This window comes from Heterodontus francisci, chromosome 3, assembly GCF_036365525.1.
Source record: "Heterodontus francisci isolate sHetFra1 chromosome 3, sHetFra1.hap1, whole genome shotgun sequence".
Lineage (NCBI taxonomy): Eukaryota > Metazoa > Chordata > Chondrichthyes > Heterodontiformes > Heterodontidae > Heterodontus > Heterodontus francisci.
The window spans coordinates 52987530-53003476 of record NC_090373.1 but is presented as its reverse complement, the minus strand read 5'-3'; the positions used below and the strand labels follow the sequence as shown (position 1 = coordinate 53003476).

At 42.8% G+C, this 15947-nt stretch overlaps 1 protein-coding gene across 1 annotated transcript; it reads right to left on the bottom strand.

The window, feature by feature from the left end:
* Positions 1 to 1306: 1306 nt before the first annotated feature.
* rps7 (ribosomal protein S7) lies at positions 1307 to 13848 on the bottom strand. Its single transcript, XM_068022228.1, has 7 exons — positions 13825 to 13848; positions 13004 to 13087; positions 12320 to 12391; positions 3487 to 3630; positions 3333 to 3397; positions 1961 to 2111; positions 1307 to 1425 (listed from the first exon to the last, which is right to left on the bottom strand). The coding sequence occupies exons 2-7, from the start codon at positions 13076 to 13078 to the stop codon at positions 1348 to 1350; spliced, it is 585 nt and encodes a 194-aa protein (XP_067878329.1). The 5' UTR covers positions 13079 to 13087; positions 13825 to 13848; the 3' UTR covers positions 1307 to 1347.
* Between the last annotated feature and the right edge of the window lie 2099 nt (positions 13849 to 15947).

Genomic DNA, 15947 nt, shown 5'->3' with positions numbered 1-15947 from the left:
ATGTCCATCTCCAACAAGAGAGTATCGAACTATCTCCCCTTGACATTCAACAGCATTACCATTGCTGAATCCCCGACCAGCAATATCCTGGGGGTTTGACACCAACTAGAAACTGAACTGGACCAGCCACATAAATATTGCAGCTACAAAAGCAGGTTGGAGGCTGGGAATTCTGTGGTGAGTAACTCCCTCCTGACTCCCCAAAGCCTGTCCATCATCTACAAGGCACAAGTCAGCAGTGTGATGAAATACTCTCTAATTACCTGGATGAGCGCAGCTCCAACGCTCGATAAGCTCAACACCATCCAGGACAAAGCAGCCCACTTGATTGGCATCCCATCAGCCACCTCAAGCATTCACTCCTGCGCCTTGGCTGCAGCACACCATCTACAAAATGCACTGCAGCAACTCACCAAGGCTTGTTCAACAGCACCTTCCATACCTGTGACCCCTACTATCTAGAAGAGCAGTGGTTCACCACTACCTTCTCAAGGCCATAAATGTTGGCCTTGCCAGTGATGACCGATGACCACATGCCAATACCATTTTTTTAAAATCCAGTTCTCTGTTGGCTACACAATATAATCATGTTTCTCAATCTATTGGATAGGTAATTGGGTAAGGAACCAACTGTTATCTTTACTGCTTTCACTTATTTGTGCTGCTTACTGCAACAATAAAAAAAGATTTAAAACTGTACCAGCCAAAGTTAATCTAGTCATTTGGCTGTACTTATAAACAAGTCATTGTTCAATTTGTCATGCTAATCTTGTATAAGATGCATCTTTTCTCTTTTATATTCCTTTTCACAATTCTGAACTTCCAAACCACAGCACAAGTCCTGCAAGCCACTCTTAAATGTTTCCACTCTCTTCCCTCACCAAAAATAGCAGCAACTCTGCTGGGATATGGTTAGTCACCAGCAGCCTTCCAAAACATCTGATCCACCAGGTCAAGATGGAAGTGCATTTCACTGAAACATTACATATTGCACCAATAATGGCTAGTCAGAAATATATTAGCAAAGAAAAAGCTGAAATTCACAAAAACAGGAAATATTCCCAAGATTTAAATTGCATGCAAGCCAGATGCAACTAGAATAAAAACAGAAAGTGCTGGAAGTACTTAGCAGGTCTAGCAGCATCTGCAGAGAGAGAAACAGAGTTAACAGACCTGAAATGCTGAGTTTTTCCAGCATCCATAGTATTTTGCTTTTATATAACAAGAACAAATGGAGCTAAATTCAACGATTGAGAGCAACCAAACAACATTTGTTTTTAAAAGCAAAAGCTCAACTGCAAAGATGGATAGGACCAAAAAAAATTTATTTAAGCCATTCTGCACAATTTACAGTTGGAACTCTGGGAATTCATATACAACATCTTTGCCCGTTAGTTTCTTGTAGACAGCAGAAAATGTATCCACCTGTGGGGAGGAAAAATGTACATATCAGATACACAAATTGACAAGCCAGTTAGTTTAAAAAAAAAATTAACAATTTATGCGCTTAGTTCTGGAGGAAATTCTTAAAAGAAGCCTTTCCTCAACAGCACCTTCCAAACCCGTGACCTGTACTGTCTAGAAGAGCAGTGGTTCACCATTACCTTCTCAAGGCCATAAATGTTGGCCTTGCCAGTGACACCCACATGCCAATAACAAAAAAAAATCCAGTTCTCTGTTAGCTACACAATATAACCATGTTTCTACCACAATGCAATCTGTTGTTTAGGTAATTGGGTAAGGAACCAACTGCTATCTTTACTACTTTCACTTATTTGTGCTGCTTACTGCAGTCACAATAGATTTAAAACCATCAGCCAAAGGTAATCTTGTCATATGGTTGTACGTATAAACAAGTCATGGCTCAATTTGTTAAGCTAATAGTGTACAAAATGCATTTTTTTTTTACAAATACATCAAAGTAGGGTGTATCTGCATTACTGGGATTCATGAAACTCACTTTGTGTTCTACATTGTTCTGTTGTGCTTTGTCCAAATGGACCTTGATGAGCCTTGTACCATCCAGTTTCACACGAATTCTCTTGCCCACAATTTCACTAGGGAAAACCAAGTCTTCGAGAATGGCATCATGTACTGCAGTCAATGTACGGCTGAAAGTGAAAAATTTATATTTAAAAATCCAGTTTAAGAAAAATTCATTTTAAACCTGCACCAATAGAAATTGTTAGCAGTCAGCAAACTAAAATGTTAAATTGTGATATCAAGTTAACACTGGTTATTTCTTCAGTATTCTGCACCCATTAATGGCTAATACCTTTATATATCTTAAATCTCTCTGTTGGGGCTCTTGAGTATAAATTGCACCAAAGTGCTGTGATGCAGGTGCAGTTCCATTGACAGCTAATAGTACAGATTTTTACAGCTTTAAACAGAGTCCCTGAACCCGAAAGGGTCCACAAGCTCATTAGATTCCAGTCTCAATTATCTGAATTTTATCAACTCAATAATGTCGCTATAAAGCAGTTCTCCAAATATTTTTCTTTGGATAGCTGACAGAATTTTGGACTGGGAATCCTTGGGAGGATTAATTATTTGCACGGTGCCCTGCGCAAAGTTTGAAAACCACTGCTTTATCCAGACTATCTAGGATACTCAAGACAGTACTAAAGCCAATAGATGAGTTGATCCTCAGTATTACCAACTGAAAATATTTGTAAATACTCCAAAACACAAGTTCTCATGTGAAAACACTGATGCCTGGAAATGACCCTTGCATGGACCACTTTGAGGCATACATATTGTGAGAAGCCAAAAGCCATTCACACACCAAGACAATTTATTCAACTCATTTTTCCCCCTGGAGCTATAATGAAACCCATTAAACATGTTATCTACATGTTTATCTTCAGTTGTAAACATCTCAGAAATCAGAGCATAGGCAGCTATTCAGTCCACCTTGTTTGTGCTGGCTTTGAACAAGCTATTCAGTTAGTCCCACTCACCTGCTCCTTCCCCACAGCCCGACACATTTCTTAAGCCAAAACATGGCTTGTAAACTAAATGCTAACATTTATACAAAACACACAAGCGTTGGATATAAAGTGTGAAGGTATATCCATGCGTGCTCTCCTGGTTGTTCTGTGAAACCCAACATGCAACCAGAAGCCTTAGAAAGTCAGTGTCCTAATCCAAGCCATCCCATTATATTAATTTGTAACACAAGCTTTCTGGGAAACAGAGAATGACCTTGTGGTCTGCATAGTATTTCTGACATCTTTCTCAATCAACCTCTAATAAGACACCAACGTGCCAAATAACCACTGCTGCTATACAATTTCATTGGATGTACAATTAAAAAAAAAGACATTTACCTTCTGGGACGCTTCTGCTTGTTCTTGTTTCTACTTTTTCTGGTTGGTTTTGGCAGAATTCTCCTCTTATAGAAGAAAAAATAAATTTTAATACGTTCATGCAGGAAAGGCTAGAACTACATCATTCAACAAGTTCAAAAAAATCTGATTTTACCTGCGCGATGAAGACAACATGTTTGCCACTAAATTTCTTTTCAAGCTCTCGCACAAGTCGCACTTGGATCTTCTGAAAAGACTTCAGCTGGGGTACTGGCACAAAGATAATGATTGCTTTTCTGCCACTGCCGACTTCAATTTCCTATTAAATAAAAGCCAGCCATTTAAAAATGATCTACACACAAAAAAAATTGATATTGCAAACTCTGAAAAACAAAGTGACAGTACCACCTTAAGCAGATCATCAATAGCAAAATATATTTCCCCCAAGGAAAGTACAGATTTGGTAAAAACAACCTAAGTGGGACTTTTTATACAATGGACTCCATAAGGTTTTCATTTCAACACAAAATACAACAACTTGCCATTATATAGCACCTTTAAACATAGTAAATCATCCTGTTTCATAAAAGCTTTAATAAATTTTTAAGATTCGTTCATGGGATGCAGGCGTCACTGGCTAGGCCAGCATTTATTGCCCATCCTAACTGCCCTTGAGAAGGTGGTGGTGAGCTGCCTTCTTGGACTGCTGCAGTCCTTGGGGTATGGCTACACCAATAGTGCTGTTTCAGGATTTTGACCCAGCGACAGTGAAGGAACAGCGATATAGTTCCAAGTCAGCATAGTATGTGGCCTGGAGGGAAACATGCAGGCGGTTGTGTTCCCATGCATCTGCTGCCCTTGTCCTTGTGAGTAGTACAGGTCAGGAGTTTGGAAGGTGCCGTCAAAGGAGCCTTGCTGAGTTGCTGCAGTGCATCTTGTAGATGGTAAACAATGATGCCACTGTGTGTCAGTGATGCAGGGAGCGAATGTTGAAGGTGGTGGATAGGACGCCAAACAGGCTGCTTTGTCCTGGGTGGTGTTGAGCTTCTTGAATGTTGTTGGAGCTCCTCTCATCCAGGCAAATAGAGTATTCCATCCCACTCCTGACTTATACCTTGTAGATGGTGGACAGGCTTTGCGGAGTCAGGTTACTCGCCACAGAAGTCCTGGCTTCTGACCTGCTCTTGTAGCCACAGTATTTATGTTGATAGTGGGGGATTCAGCTATGATAATGCCATTGAACATCAAGGAGAGAAGGTTAGATTCTCTCTCGTTTGAAATGGTCATTGCCTGGCACTTGTGTGGCAGGAATGTTACTTGCCACTCATCAGCCCAAGCTTGGAATTTGTCCAGGTTTTCCTCCATATGGACACAGGCTGCTTCAGTATTTGAGAAGTCGCAAATGGTGCTGAACATTGTGCAGTGAACATCCCCACTTCTGACCTTATGATGAAGGGAAGGTCATTGAGGAAGCAGCTGAAGATGGTTTGTCCCAGGACACTACCCCGAGGAACTCCTGCATCGATGTCCTGGGACTGAGATGAATGACCTCCAACAACTACAACCATCTTCTTTAGTGCTAGGTATGACTCCAACTAGCAGACAGTTCCCCCCAGCCCCCACTGACTCCAGTTTTGCTCAGGCTTTTATGCCATACTCAATCAAATACTGTCTTGCAGGGGCAGTAATTGTCACCTCACCTCTGGAGTTCAGCTCTTCTATCCATGTTTGGACATGGCTATAATGAGGTCAGGAGCTGATTGGCCCTGGCAGAACCCAAACTGAGTGTCACCGAGCAGGTTATTGCTGAGCAAGTGCCGCTTGAAAGCACGGTCATCGACCCCTTCCATCATTTTGCTAATGATTGAGGCTAGACAGATAGGGCATTAATTGGCCGGGTTGCAGTTGTCCTGCTATTTGTGGATAGGACGTCCCTGGGCAATTTTCCACATTGCCGGGTAGATACCAGTATTGTAGCTGTCCTGGAACAGCTTGGCTAGGGGAACGGCTAGTTCTGGACCACAGGTCTTCAATGTTGTCAGGGCCCATAGCCTTTGCAGTATCCAGTGCATTCAGCCATTTCTTGATATCATGTGGAGTGAATCAGATTGGCTGAAGACTGGCATCTGTGATGCTGGGGACCTCAGGAGGCCGCCAAGATGGCATGCCTAAAAATAATACTCTGGCGGTAAATTCAGTAACACCCGAACACTGGCGTGGGGATGACAATGTGTGATTAACCCATGCCTGTTGATTTTCATGCAGCTGATTTCAATGATTTCCAGTGTCCAGCCAGAGATTAAGCTTCTAGCACCAGTTAAAGCCAACCTGCACAGTTTAAAGGTGAATAACAGATTACTCAGGTCAGGCAGCATCTCTGGAAAAGAGAAACAGAGTTAACATTTCACGTTCATCATTGCAGTCATTGACCCTAAATGTCAACTGTTCGAAATACTTTCTCCACAGATGCTGCCTGATCGGAGTATTTCTAGCATTTTTTTTTTTATTTTAGATTTCCAGCATCTGCAGTATTTTTCTTTGGTCTGCTTAAAAGAGGTACATTGTGACTGGAGTAGGTGCTGGCAGTCGTGCAGGACGTGACCCTGACCTGGGAAACACTAAAGAATGGTACAAAAAGGAAGAGAGCAGAAGGTTCTTGAATGCCTTGGTGGAAGCAGCGGAAAGGAGGATCTCCAGACTCACGCTCAAAAAGCAGTAGGAGCAGATAGTCATGGAGGTCAATGCCAAGAACTTAGATGCAATGCTACAAGAAGTTGAATGACCTCACATGATTGGTCAAGGTTCGTGAATGCATCTTCAACTGCATCATACCAACTGCAACATTAATCTCAGACACTGCTCAAATCACACACCCTCCTCTCATTCACCAACCAACAATCTTACTTAACATACTTCACATCACCCTCACACTTAGTGCTGCTGTAAGGCTGACATGCACATCTTGCAACTTGCACAGACAGCCAGCTCTTCAACCAAGATAGCCACACCATCCAAATAGATTGCATGATGCTCAATGACATACTAAGGCAATGCACAAGTGCGATTAGTTTGACTTTTGCATTCTATATGGCATGATTTAATTTTAAATTTGGTTTAGAATCTTTATTTTACGGTGACTTTTACTTTTGCAGTGACCAAGCAGACATTAGGATAGTAAGTGACAAAGGCAAGGTAGCATATGGAATTGAATAGGGAATTCGGGTTGCGATTACTGGTATTGCACTGTGGACTTCAGAAAAGGGTGTCTAGCTTGCTTCCTCTTTTCCTCTTCCTGAGGTCCTTTCCATATAGATGGTAGCAAGGACATTTAAGCGACTCTTGGATAGGTACATGGATGATAGTAGTGTGAAGGGTATGTATGTAGTTTGATCCTAGAGTAGGTTAAAGGTTCGGCACAACATAGTGGGCCGAAGGGCCTGTACTGTGCTGTACTGTTCTATGTTCAAGGGCTGTGCCCTCATGATGGCACAGTTGTGCAGCATACAGTCAACGAATCTTGACATCTGCTCTGCAGAGTACTCTGGGCTCCTTCAGAGCAGTCTCGGCAGCAGAAGCGTTTTTTCAGCACATCAATGGTCTGCTTGATCATATTGTGTATGGCACCATGGATTTCATCCTATGCATACTGTGCACCTAGTGCACAAACCATGCACACATCAAACATGTGGTCAGCAGATAGCCTGTGTTGCCCTTTACCTTGTGATGGTCGCTCAAATGCAGTTAGCACAGCAAACTGCTGCAGAATTAAGGCATGATAACTGCTGGCAGGATACCAGGCCTGACCTGCATGATTCACTGCCTTTGGTCACACACCAACTGGATGCTAAGGGAGTAGAGTCCCTTTCAGTTCCAATAATAGTGAAGAATTGATTTAAATCAAATTTAGAAGCTCACAACCTAGATTCCAGCTGGTTAGTAAATATTAAAAACCTGAAAAATTAAGACTGACCAAGATATTAGCAGAAACCAATACAGGTCTCAACTAAGACTGACAATATCCACGGGTCCAACAAAAGAATAATTAATGTATTATAAGCAGCATACAAATCAAGACGTTGGCACTCTTTAGTACAGAAATACTTTCCAGCAACCAGTTCCATGCTGGAATCCTTTGGAAAAGTCAGAATGCCATTTGAACAGCACCCACGCACACGTCAATAAGTTATTATGGGGGTTCAGAGAAAAAGGGGGAGAAAAGTAATAAAGTCTAAATTAGGTTTACTGCGCGTGTATGTGATTGCACAGACTGTGGTAAATAAGACTGGTGAGTTGCAGGTGTAGATAGCCACATGGAAAGATGATGTAGCCATAATGGAGACCTGCCTCAAAAAGAGGGCAGGACTGGGTACTAAATATTCCTGGATTCAAGGTGTTCAGGAAAAACAGGAAAGAGAAGGTTGGCAGTATTGATTAAGGAGAACATTGCAGCGCTGGACAGAGAGGATGTCCCAGAGATATCAAGGCGAGAGCGAAGCAATAAAAAAGGTGCAATTACATTGTTTGGTGTAATCAATAGGCTACCAACTAATGGGAAAGAGGAACAAATTAGCAAGGAAATTACAGAGGTTTAAGAATTATAGCGTAGTTATAATGGGGGACTTGAATTACCCAAATATAGACTGGGATGGTAGTTGTGTAAAGGGCAGAGAGGGGCAAGAGCTCAGAGTGTGCTCAGGAGACTTTTCTACAGCAGTATGTTTCCAGTACAACGAGAAAGGAGGTATTGCTAGATCTGGTTCTTGGGAATGAAGGGGGCTAAGTGGATCAAGGTTCAGTAGGCAACAGTTAGGGGAGTGATCATTGTATCAAAGGTTTAGGTTGGCTATGGAAAAGGATAACAATCCAGAGTAAGAATTAATTGGGGGAAAGCCAACTTCAATGGAATAAAAATGGATCTGACCCAGATAAATAGGAATCAGAAGTCGACAGGCAAAACGGTAGCTGAACAATGGACTGCCTTTAAAGAGATCATTCAGGCACAGTCAAGGTATATTCCCATGAAGGGGAAAGGTATGGCAAACAGAGCTCCCTGAATGACTAAAGAGATAGAGACTAAGATTTTTTTTTAAAAAGTGTGCTTATAACAAATGTCAGGTGGATAATACAACAAAGAATCAGACTGAATATAGAATGTTTAGAGGGGAACATAAAAAACAAATGAGAAACAAAGAGTATAAGAGGAGACTGGCAACTAATATAAAAGGGAATCCAAAAGTCTTCTATATACAGTAAAAGGGTGGTAAAAAGGAGTGGGCTGATTAGGGACCAAAAAAGGGATTTACACATGGAGGGAGGGGCATGGCTGAATTATTAAATGAATGCTTTGCATCTGTCTTTACTAAGGAAGATGCTGCACAGTTCATAGTGAAAAAGGAGGTAATTCAGACGTTTGAAGGGATTAAAATTGATCAAGAAGTGGCATTAGATAGGCTGTCTGTACTTAAAAGTTGATAAGACACCAGGACCAGATGAGATACATTAAATGATACGGAGTGAAGAGTGGAAATTGCAGAGGCACTGCCCATAATTTTCCAGTCTTCCTTAGTCGCAGGGTTGGTGCCAAAGGACTGAAGAATTGCAAATGTAAAACACTTGTTCAAAAAAGTGTAAAGATAAGCCCAACAACACAGGCCAGATTAACCTTGGTGGGGAAGCTTCTCGAAAACGATAATTAATAGTCACTTAGACAAATGCAGGTTAATTAAGGAAAGCCAGCATGGATTTGTTAAGGGCCAGTTGTGTTTAACCAACTTACTTGAGTTTTTGAAGCAGTAACAGAGGAGATTGATGAGGGTAATGCTGTTGATGTGGCATACATGGACTTCCAAAAGGCATTTGATAAAGTGGCACCTAACAGACCTGTCAGCCAAGTTGGTGCCCATGGAATAAAAGGGACAGTAGCAACATGGATATGAAGTGACAGGAAACAGAGAGTAGTGGTTGTTTTTCAGACTGAAGTAAGGTGTCTGTAGTGGAGTGGACTTCCCCAGGAACTGGTATTGAACCCCTGCTCTTCCTGATATATATTAATGACTTGGACCTTGATGTGTAGGGCACAATTGCAAAATTTGCAGACGATACAAAAATGTAAGTATTGGGAACTTGTGATAGCGCAGCACTTGACAAGGACGTAGACAGGTTGGTGGAATAGGCAAAAAAGTGAAAGATATTTAATGTGGAGAGGTGTGAAGTGATTCATTTTGATAAGAATGCAGAGAGACAACATAAAATGGTTGCATTGTCAGCAAATGCAGCCTACTATGTGGCACAGTACTGGCACATGCACAAAAGCAGCCTCATTGACTGAAACGTCACTGCGACGTCTCAGGCAGCTGCCAGTAATAAATATGGGGTCGCTCAATTTGACACAAAAAACAAATTGAATCCAAGCCCCTTCACCCCTCAATAGCCGTGATCGCCACCTCCAGCCCCCTAAAGTACTCTCCTCCCACAATCACAGCTTTCATTGGCGCAGTTTCCTGCTCACTCCCGTGATAGTTGCTCCTTCTTGCACCTGCCTGCTTGTTGCTCCATCCCACTGGTTGCTCCCCGCCTCGCCCCATGGCGAAGGCGGTGATGGGGGGTAGATGAATGGCGGGCAGTCAGGAGCAGCAAGATGATGGGCGGAGGAGGGAATGGGGAAAAGGGGTGATTGAGGTGGCGATTGCAGGAGGGAGCAAGGTAATGCTTAGGGGGATAGAGGCAGCAATCGTGGCCATTAAAATACTCAATCATTATGTGGTAAAGTCACCGAGCACGCAAGGAGTCATACTGGCAACCTGGCAAATGCTCAGACGCACTGATGACGTCAGCGATCACTCTGTACATATGTGCTTTGTCAGGAGGCACTCCATATAAAACAAAGGGCACAATTGTAAAGGGGACACAGGAGCAGATGGACCTGGGTGTGTATTTGCATAAATTATTGAAGGTGGCAGGACAAGCTGAGAGAGCATTCAGTATCGTGGGATTTATCAATAGGGTCATGGAGTACAAAAGCAAGGAGGTCATGTTAAACTTGTGTAAAACACTGGTTTGACCTCAACTGGAGTACTGCGTCCTGTTCCGGGCACCACACTTTAGGAAGGATGTGACAGCATTAGAGAGGGTGCAAAAAAGGTTCACAAGAATGAATTTCCTTGTCCCTGGAACAGTTTATGTGGATACATTGGAGAAGTTAGGACAGTTTTCCTTGGAGAAGATAAGATTGAGAGGAGATTTAATCAAGGTATTCAAAATCATGAAGGGTTTGGACAGAGTAGATAGGGAGAAACTGTTCCCATTGCTGGAAGGATTGAAATCCGAGGGCACAGATTTAAGGTGATTGGTAAAAGAGGCAACAGCAACATGAGGAAAATTTCACACAGCAAGTGGTTAGGATCTGGGTTGCACTGCCAGAGTGTGTGGTGGAAGCAGGTTCAATTGAGGCATTCAAGAGGGAATTGAATTATCTGAAAAGGAAGGAGGTTACCGGGGGGCATGGCACTAGATGAACTTCTCCTTCAGAGAGCCAGCACAGACACAACAGGCCTAATAGCTTCCTTCTGTGCTGTAACCATTCTACGATTCTATGTCCTGATTTTGTTCTAACAAATCAGTATGCTTCATTTGAACAATACCTCAGGTGGCAGTTCTCCAAATTGTCACTTTTTGGTGCAGCGGAGAAGGCAATCTGATTGCTGCAATCTCTTGGCAGTTAGATAGTTTCTCATCAATTTGTCAGATGACACTTTAGATACTGTTCCAGAGAAGAGGAAACTCCCACAATGCACCTGAATACCTAACAGGAACTTGAACTGCCTAATACCAAAAGACTGGAACAAACTGGAGTCCTAGAGGGGAAAGCCTGCCTTAAGACAACATATAGAGGTCTACCCCATACATATCAGTTTATCCCACTTCATCTATTAGCAGCCATAGTTATCAGAGACCACTTTGCCCGTGTAGCCATCCCAGGCTTCTACTTATGTTATTTCACAACCACCGATGAGCAGAACCCAAGCAGAGAGATCAGCACCTTCAAGCAGTGGCAGACTGACAATGAACCTTCACAAATAGTATTATGCCATTAAAACATTACAAACATAAATTACAACAGCATCAGTAATGAAACTGTCCACGGTGAGCTCACTCAGTGCCTTAAACCCCAACCAGAGCAAAACAGACCTCTGACTCACGTCCAGTTGGTTAGTCAGCACTCACTCCAACACCCCCCAGAAATAGCAGCTATTTGGGAGATACAGAATACAACCACCATTGTAGAACCATACCCTCATGAAGGAGTGACATCTTCAGGAAAAGAGGGAATAAAATTGGAGAACAAAAATGATAGCAACTGCAAACAAGAGCATATACAGACCAAATGTTGCATTTTATGCACAATTACAAACTCCAAGTTACCAACGTGACAATCTGAACAGACATTCCTCACTACCATAATCACCGTACTAAGTCTTGCTGATTTACTTTTAAACATGAAACACAGAAGCCCAAGTCCAACTGTACAAAACACTGCTTAAGCCAGTTAGAATACCATGTGTAGTTTTGATCACCCCATTATAAAAAAGATAAAGCCATAGAGCATAGATTTACAAGGACGTCAGTGAAAATAATGGATACACCAACCCTGTTCTTATTCAAAGATGGTTAACAGCTTTAACAATACTGTTGTAAATTACAAAGGATTTTGATAAGAGTGAAGAAGACCATTGCCTCTGCTTGGTGAGTCAGTGGCAAGTCTACATGCCCTCAATTTAGACGAGAACATATTTTAAAAAGATACAGAGCAGAGAGGTTACTTTTGGTTTGATCTTAGAAATGTGGCATAGACATAATGTGCTGAAAGGCTTTTTTTTTTAAACCAGAGCCATAGAAAGCCACAAACTATTTGTATATCATGAACTGACAAGAACTTTAACCTTATTAAAACATGATGTTCTCTCCTCCCAGCACAAAAAAATGTCAAAATAACATTATAGAAAACCCACCTTAGCAGCTGTAATGTTCAACTCCCGCAACTGAGCCTTTAGGTCAGAGTTCATTTCTAGCTCCAGAAGAGCCTACAATACAAGGTGAAACAGTACTTCAGGCATGTGCACTATTCAGTTGACAGTCAACAACCTACCTCATGTAGTTCTACAACAGGAGCCATTTCGTATAACCGCACAACCTTCCAGACCGAAAGGCAGCCTACTGACAGACTAACTGGAGCAAAAAGAGGTGTACAAGATCATGATAGGTTTAGATAAGGTAGACAAAGAATTATTGTTCCCATTAGGTGATGGTACAAGGGGACAGACTTAAGGCTTTGGGCAAGAATAGCAAGGAGAACATGAGGAAGAACTTTTTTTAATTAAAACGCAGAGAGAGGTAATGACCTGGAATCGCTGCCTACCAGGGAGGTGGAAGTGATCCATGATTTCAAAATGAAATTGATGAGCTACGGGGACAGAGCGGGGAGATTGGGACTAATTGGATTGCTCTACAAAGAGCCGGCATTTACTCGATGGGCCGAATGGTCTCCTTCTGTGCCGTAATTTATGACTGTAAACTCACACTTCAATCGCATATGACCATAGACTCAATACACGGCTGAACCAAGCACTTAAATAAGAACTTCATTTTACTTCAAAGACTTTGAAGTAGAGACCACACAAATGATACCGACTTACCTGGGAAATGCCAGACTCGAATTCATCCGGTTTTTCGCCATTAGGCTTCACGATTTTGGCGCTGCTGCTAAACATGGCCTATTTCTAATGGAGGAAGAGAAAACTACCATCAGCCATTGTTATTAAACACATGTCGAATGCAATAAGCAATAGATCCCCGTACACCGACAGACAGGCAACGGATGTCAACCAGGCACAAATGCAACAGAACACAGGACAAGGCCGATCCGATCGGCTTTAGTACAAGTACCGATGGAAAATTGCAGATGGGCACAGGATCAAAGCAATGCCGGTGATTAGCACAGGAGCTAGAAACCTAGAGGGGAAGATTGATGTGGCTACAGCCCAAACAGAATGGAACGCGGCCCAGGACTGGCATCGCGAGCCCGGCTATAGGGGAAGGGGTTAGGAATAACACAGCTTTCCCCGCGCAGGCAGAATGGAACGCGGCCCGGAACTGGCATCGCGAGCCCGGCTATAGGGGAAGGGGTTAGGAATAACACAGCTTTCCCCGCGCAGGCAGAATGGAACGCGGCCCGAAACTGGCATCGCGAGCCCAGCCGCAATCAGTAAAGAAGCGCGTGGCCCAGTTCCACTACAGCCCGTCGCGCGCAGACTCAGTCCGGTCCAACCCCACGTCTGCCCGACATTCACAAAAAACCCGATCTCCGCTCTCACAGCGGCCATCCGGCCGCACAAACACTCGAATCAGAGCCATCTCACCCCCACTACCCGCTCCCCACCGCTCGTCCGTCGATATCGAGCAGATTGACACCGTAATTCGAAATAACCGACAGGAACTTAAGAAACCCGTCACCGACCTGAGCAAACAGCGGCCGAGGAAGAGAGCGAATTATCGCGAGACTTTCTCTTTAATAGGAAGCCCCGCCTCCCGGGGCGGTGGGTTCAGCTGTTGCCATAGTGACTGGCTGCCCTGCGTTGTCACCCTCAATCAGCAAGGAGAAACCAATAAATGCCATTAAACCCTATTATCTTGTGGAAGTAAGAACATCCATTTCCTAACAATATAGTCTTTATTTCTCTGCAACTTCTGCCTAGGCAGTTGTTAAGGCCACATGTAAGTAGGTTTCAGAAGGGTCACGGTAAACCTGTTGAATTCACTTGGACGTCAAGTTCTTGTTGGTTTCAGTCCTTAAGTGTTTGTAGATTTCTCTCTTGGGTTGAAAATTCAGTTGAAGACATCACTTCTAATTCACTGCTGTATAAAGTGTAGATGTGGAATTCTACAGCAGGGCATGTCCTGCTGGTTTGATGTAAACAAGCATCTTGCATGCTGCTTTCTGGGTGTCCCTCTCTCCCTAGACTGCTTTTTAAGGTAAAGATGTGTTACATCCTGCCTCTGCTGGAAAGGCAGTTATTTTCTTTGCTGTAGTGATCAACATTGGCCGAGGATATGGCCAATCACATCTTCTTTGTTTCGGAAGAACCCACTTAATTGAAAAGGGTCTCTTGCTGGTTTCAGGATGAGAATAATCTGGTTATGATGTTTCCACTTCACACCTTCTTTGTTAGAGAATTGTTCATACGATTTGGGAATATTTCCTCTGTCCCTGTCAGACAGTTTGAATATACAAAGGCCAAATTATTTTCCTTCAATGGCCATTTTGGAGTACATTGTTCAGTTTTTGAAAGAAAGGTTCATTTTTCAAAAGACAAAGTCAGTTTTTATAGTTCTTCAATTTTTGTACATCATGTTTCTTCGTTGCACTTTTTTTTTAGAGATACAGCACTGAAACAGGCCCTTCGGCCCACTGAGTCTGTGCCGACCATCAACCACCCATTTATACTAATCCTACACTAATCCCATATTCCTACCACATCCCCACCTGTCCCTATATTTCCCTACCACCTACCTATACTAGGGGCAATTTATAATGGCCAATTTACCTATCAACCTGCAAGTCTTTGGCATGTGGGAGGAAACCGGAGCACCCGGAGGAAACCCACGCAGACACAGGGAGAACGTGCAAACTCCACACAGGCAGTACCCAGAATTGAACCCGGGTCGCTGGAGCTGTGAGGCTGCAGTGCTAACCACTGCGCCATCTCCCCCAAAAAGGAAAAAATGAAATTCCTTAGATTTCATTTTTATGGGGTTTTTTTGGGTTTAGAAAGAAAGAAGATATAGGGTCACATTACTGCATTTCATTCACTCCTCAATCTTACTACAGCTGACATTGCTTGTAACAGCCATTCCATATTCAAATTTAAGTTTTTTCACCATCCTGCCTTTGAATGAGGTGGCATTAAAAAATGCTTGTCTTTTGGTTATGCGTTGCCAAATGGGGTTGGACTACTTTGGACGACTACTTAGCATCAGTTTGTACTACTTTGGGACTGTTAATCTCAATAAGCATGTGATTGTTGGTGAAGCTTGTAGTATGCAAATTTCCGTTACTGCATGGTTTCAGGTTGCTTGCAACCTTCCCTGTCTATTAAAGCTTCAGCCCCTGAACTACTGCTTCCACAATACATGGCTTTAACAATTCAGGTTCTGGCACATTGATAGTTCATATTTATAGAGTGATAGTGGGTGATAAATTGTGTTTTACCCCTGGGAGGCATCTGGGATTTCCTCCTGCCTCTTGTTCTTGCTGAGTTTTGAATCGAAATTGTTGGGTTTGATTAGTTTTGGATTTGGAGCTTGATCGTTCGATGCTTCAGTGGGTAGATTCACACTGGCCTCACTCTTAGTTTTTTTGTGATTTTCACAAGTGCGGTTTACTTTAGGGTATTTCACCTTCCCTTTTCCTTTTACTTCAGAGATAGGGTTTGCCCTAATCTGCTCCATGTCCTCTGGACACTACTGCTCACAGGTGGCTCTCCAGCTTCCACAACACTCCCTTGTGGCACTTCAACTAGGTGAGGCATCTCCCTCACTCTTGGCTTTCCTGTTTGGGAACTTTCCTCGTCCCTATTTAAA

Bases quoted from the DNA above. Each gene is read 5' to 3' on its own strand.
- rps7 (XM_068022228.1), bottom strand. From the start codon at position 13,078: ATGTTTAGCAGCAGCGCCAAAATCGTGAAGCCTAATGGCGAAAAACCG. The intron at 12,392-13,003 runs GTAAGTCGGTAT...CTTGTATTGTAG, and splicing joins TCGAGTCTGGCATTTCCCAG to GCTCTTCTGGAGCTAGAAAT. The intron at 3,398-3,486 runs GTAAAATCAGAT...TTCTTCTATAAG, and splicing joins ATGTTGTCTTCATCGCGCAG to AGGAGAATTCTGCCAAAACC.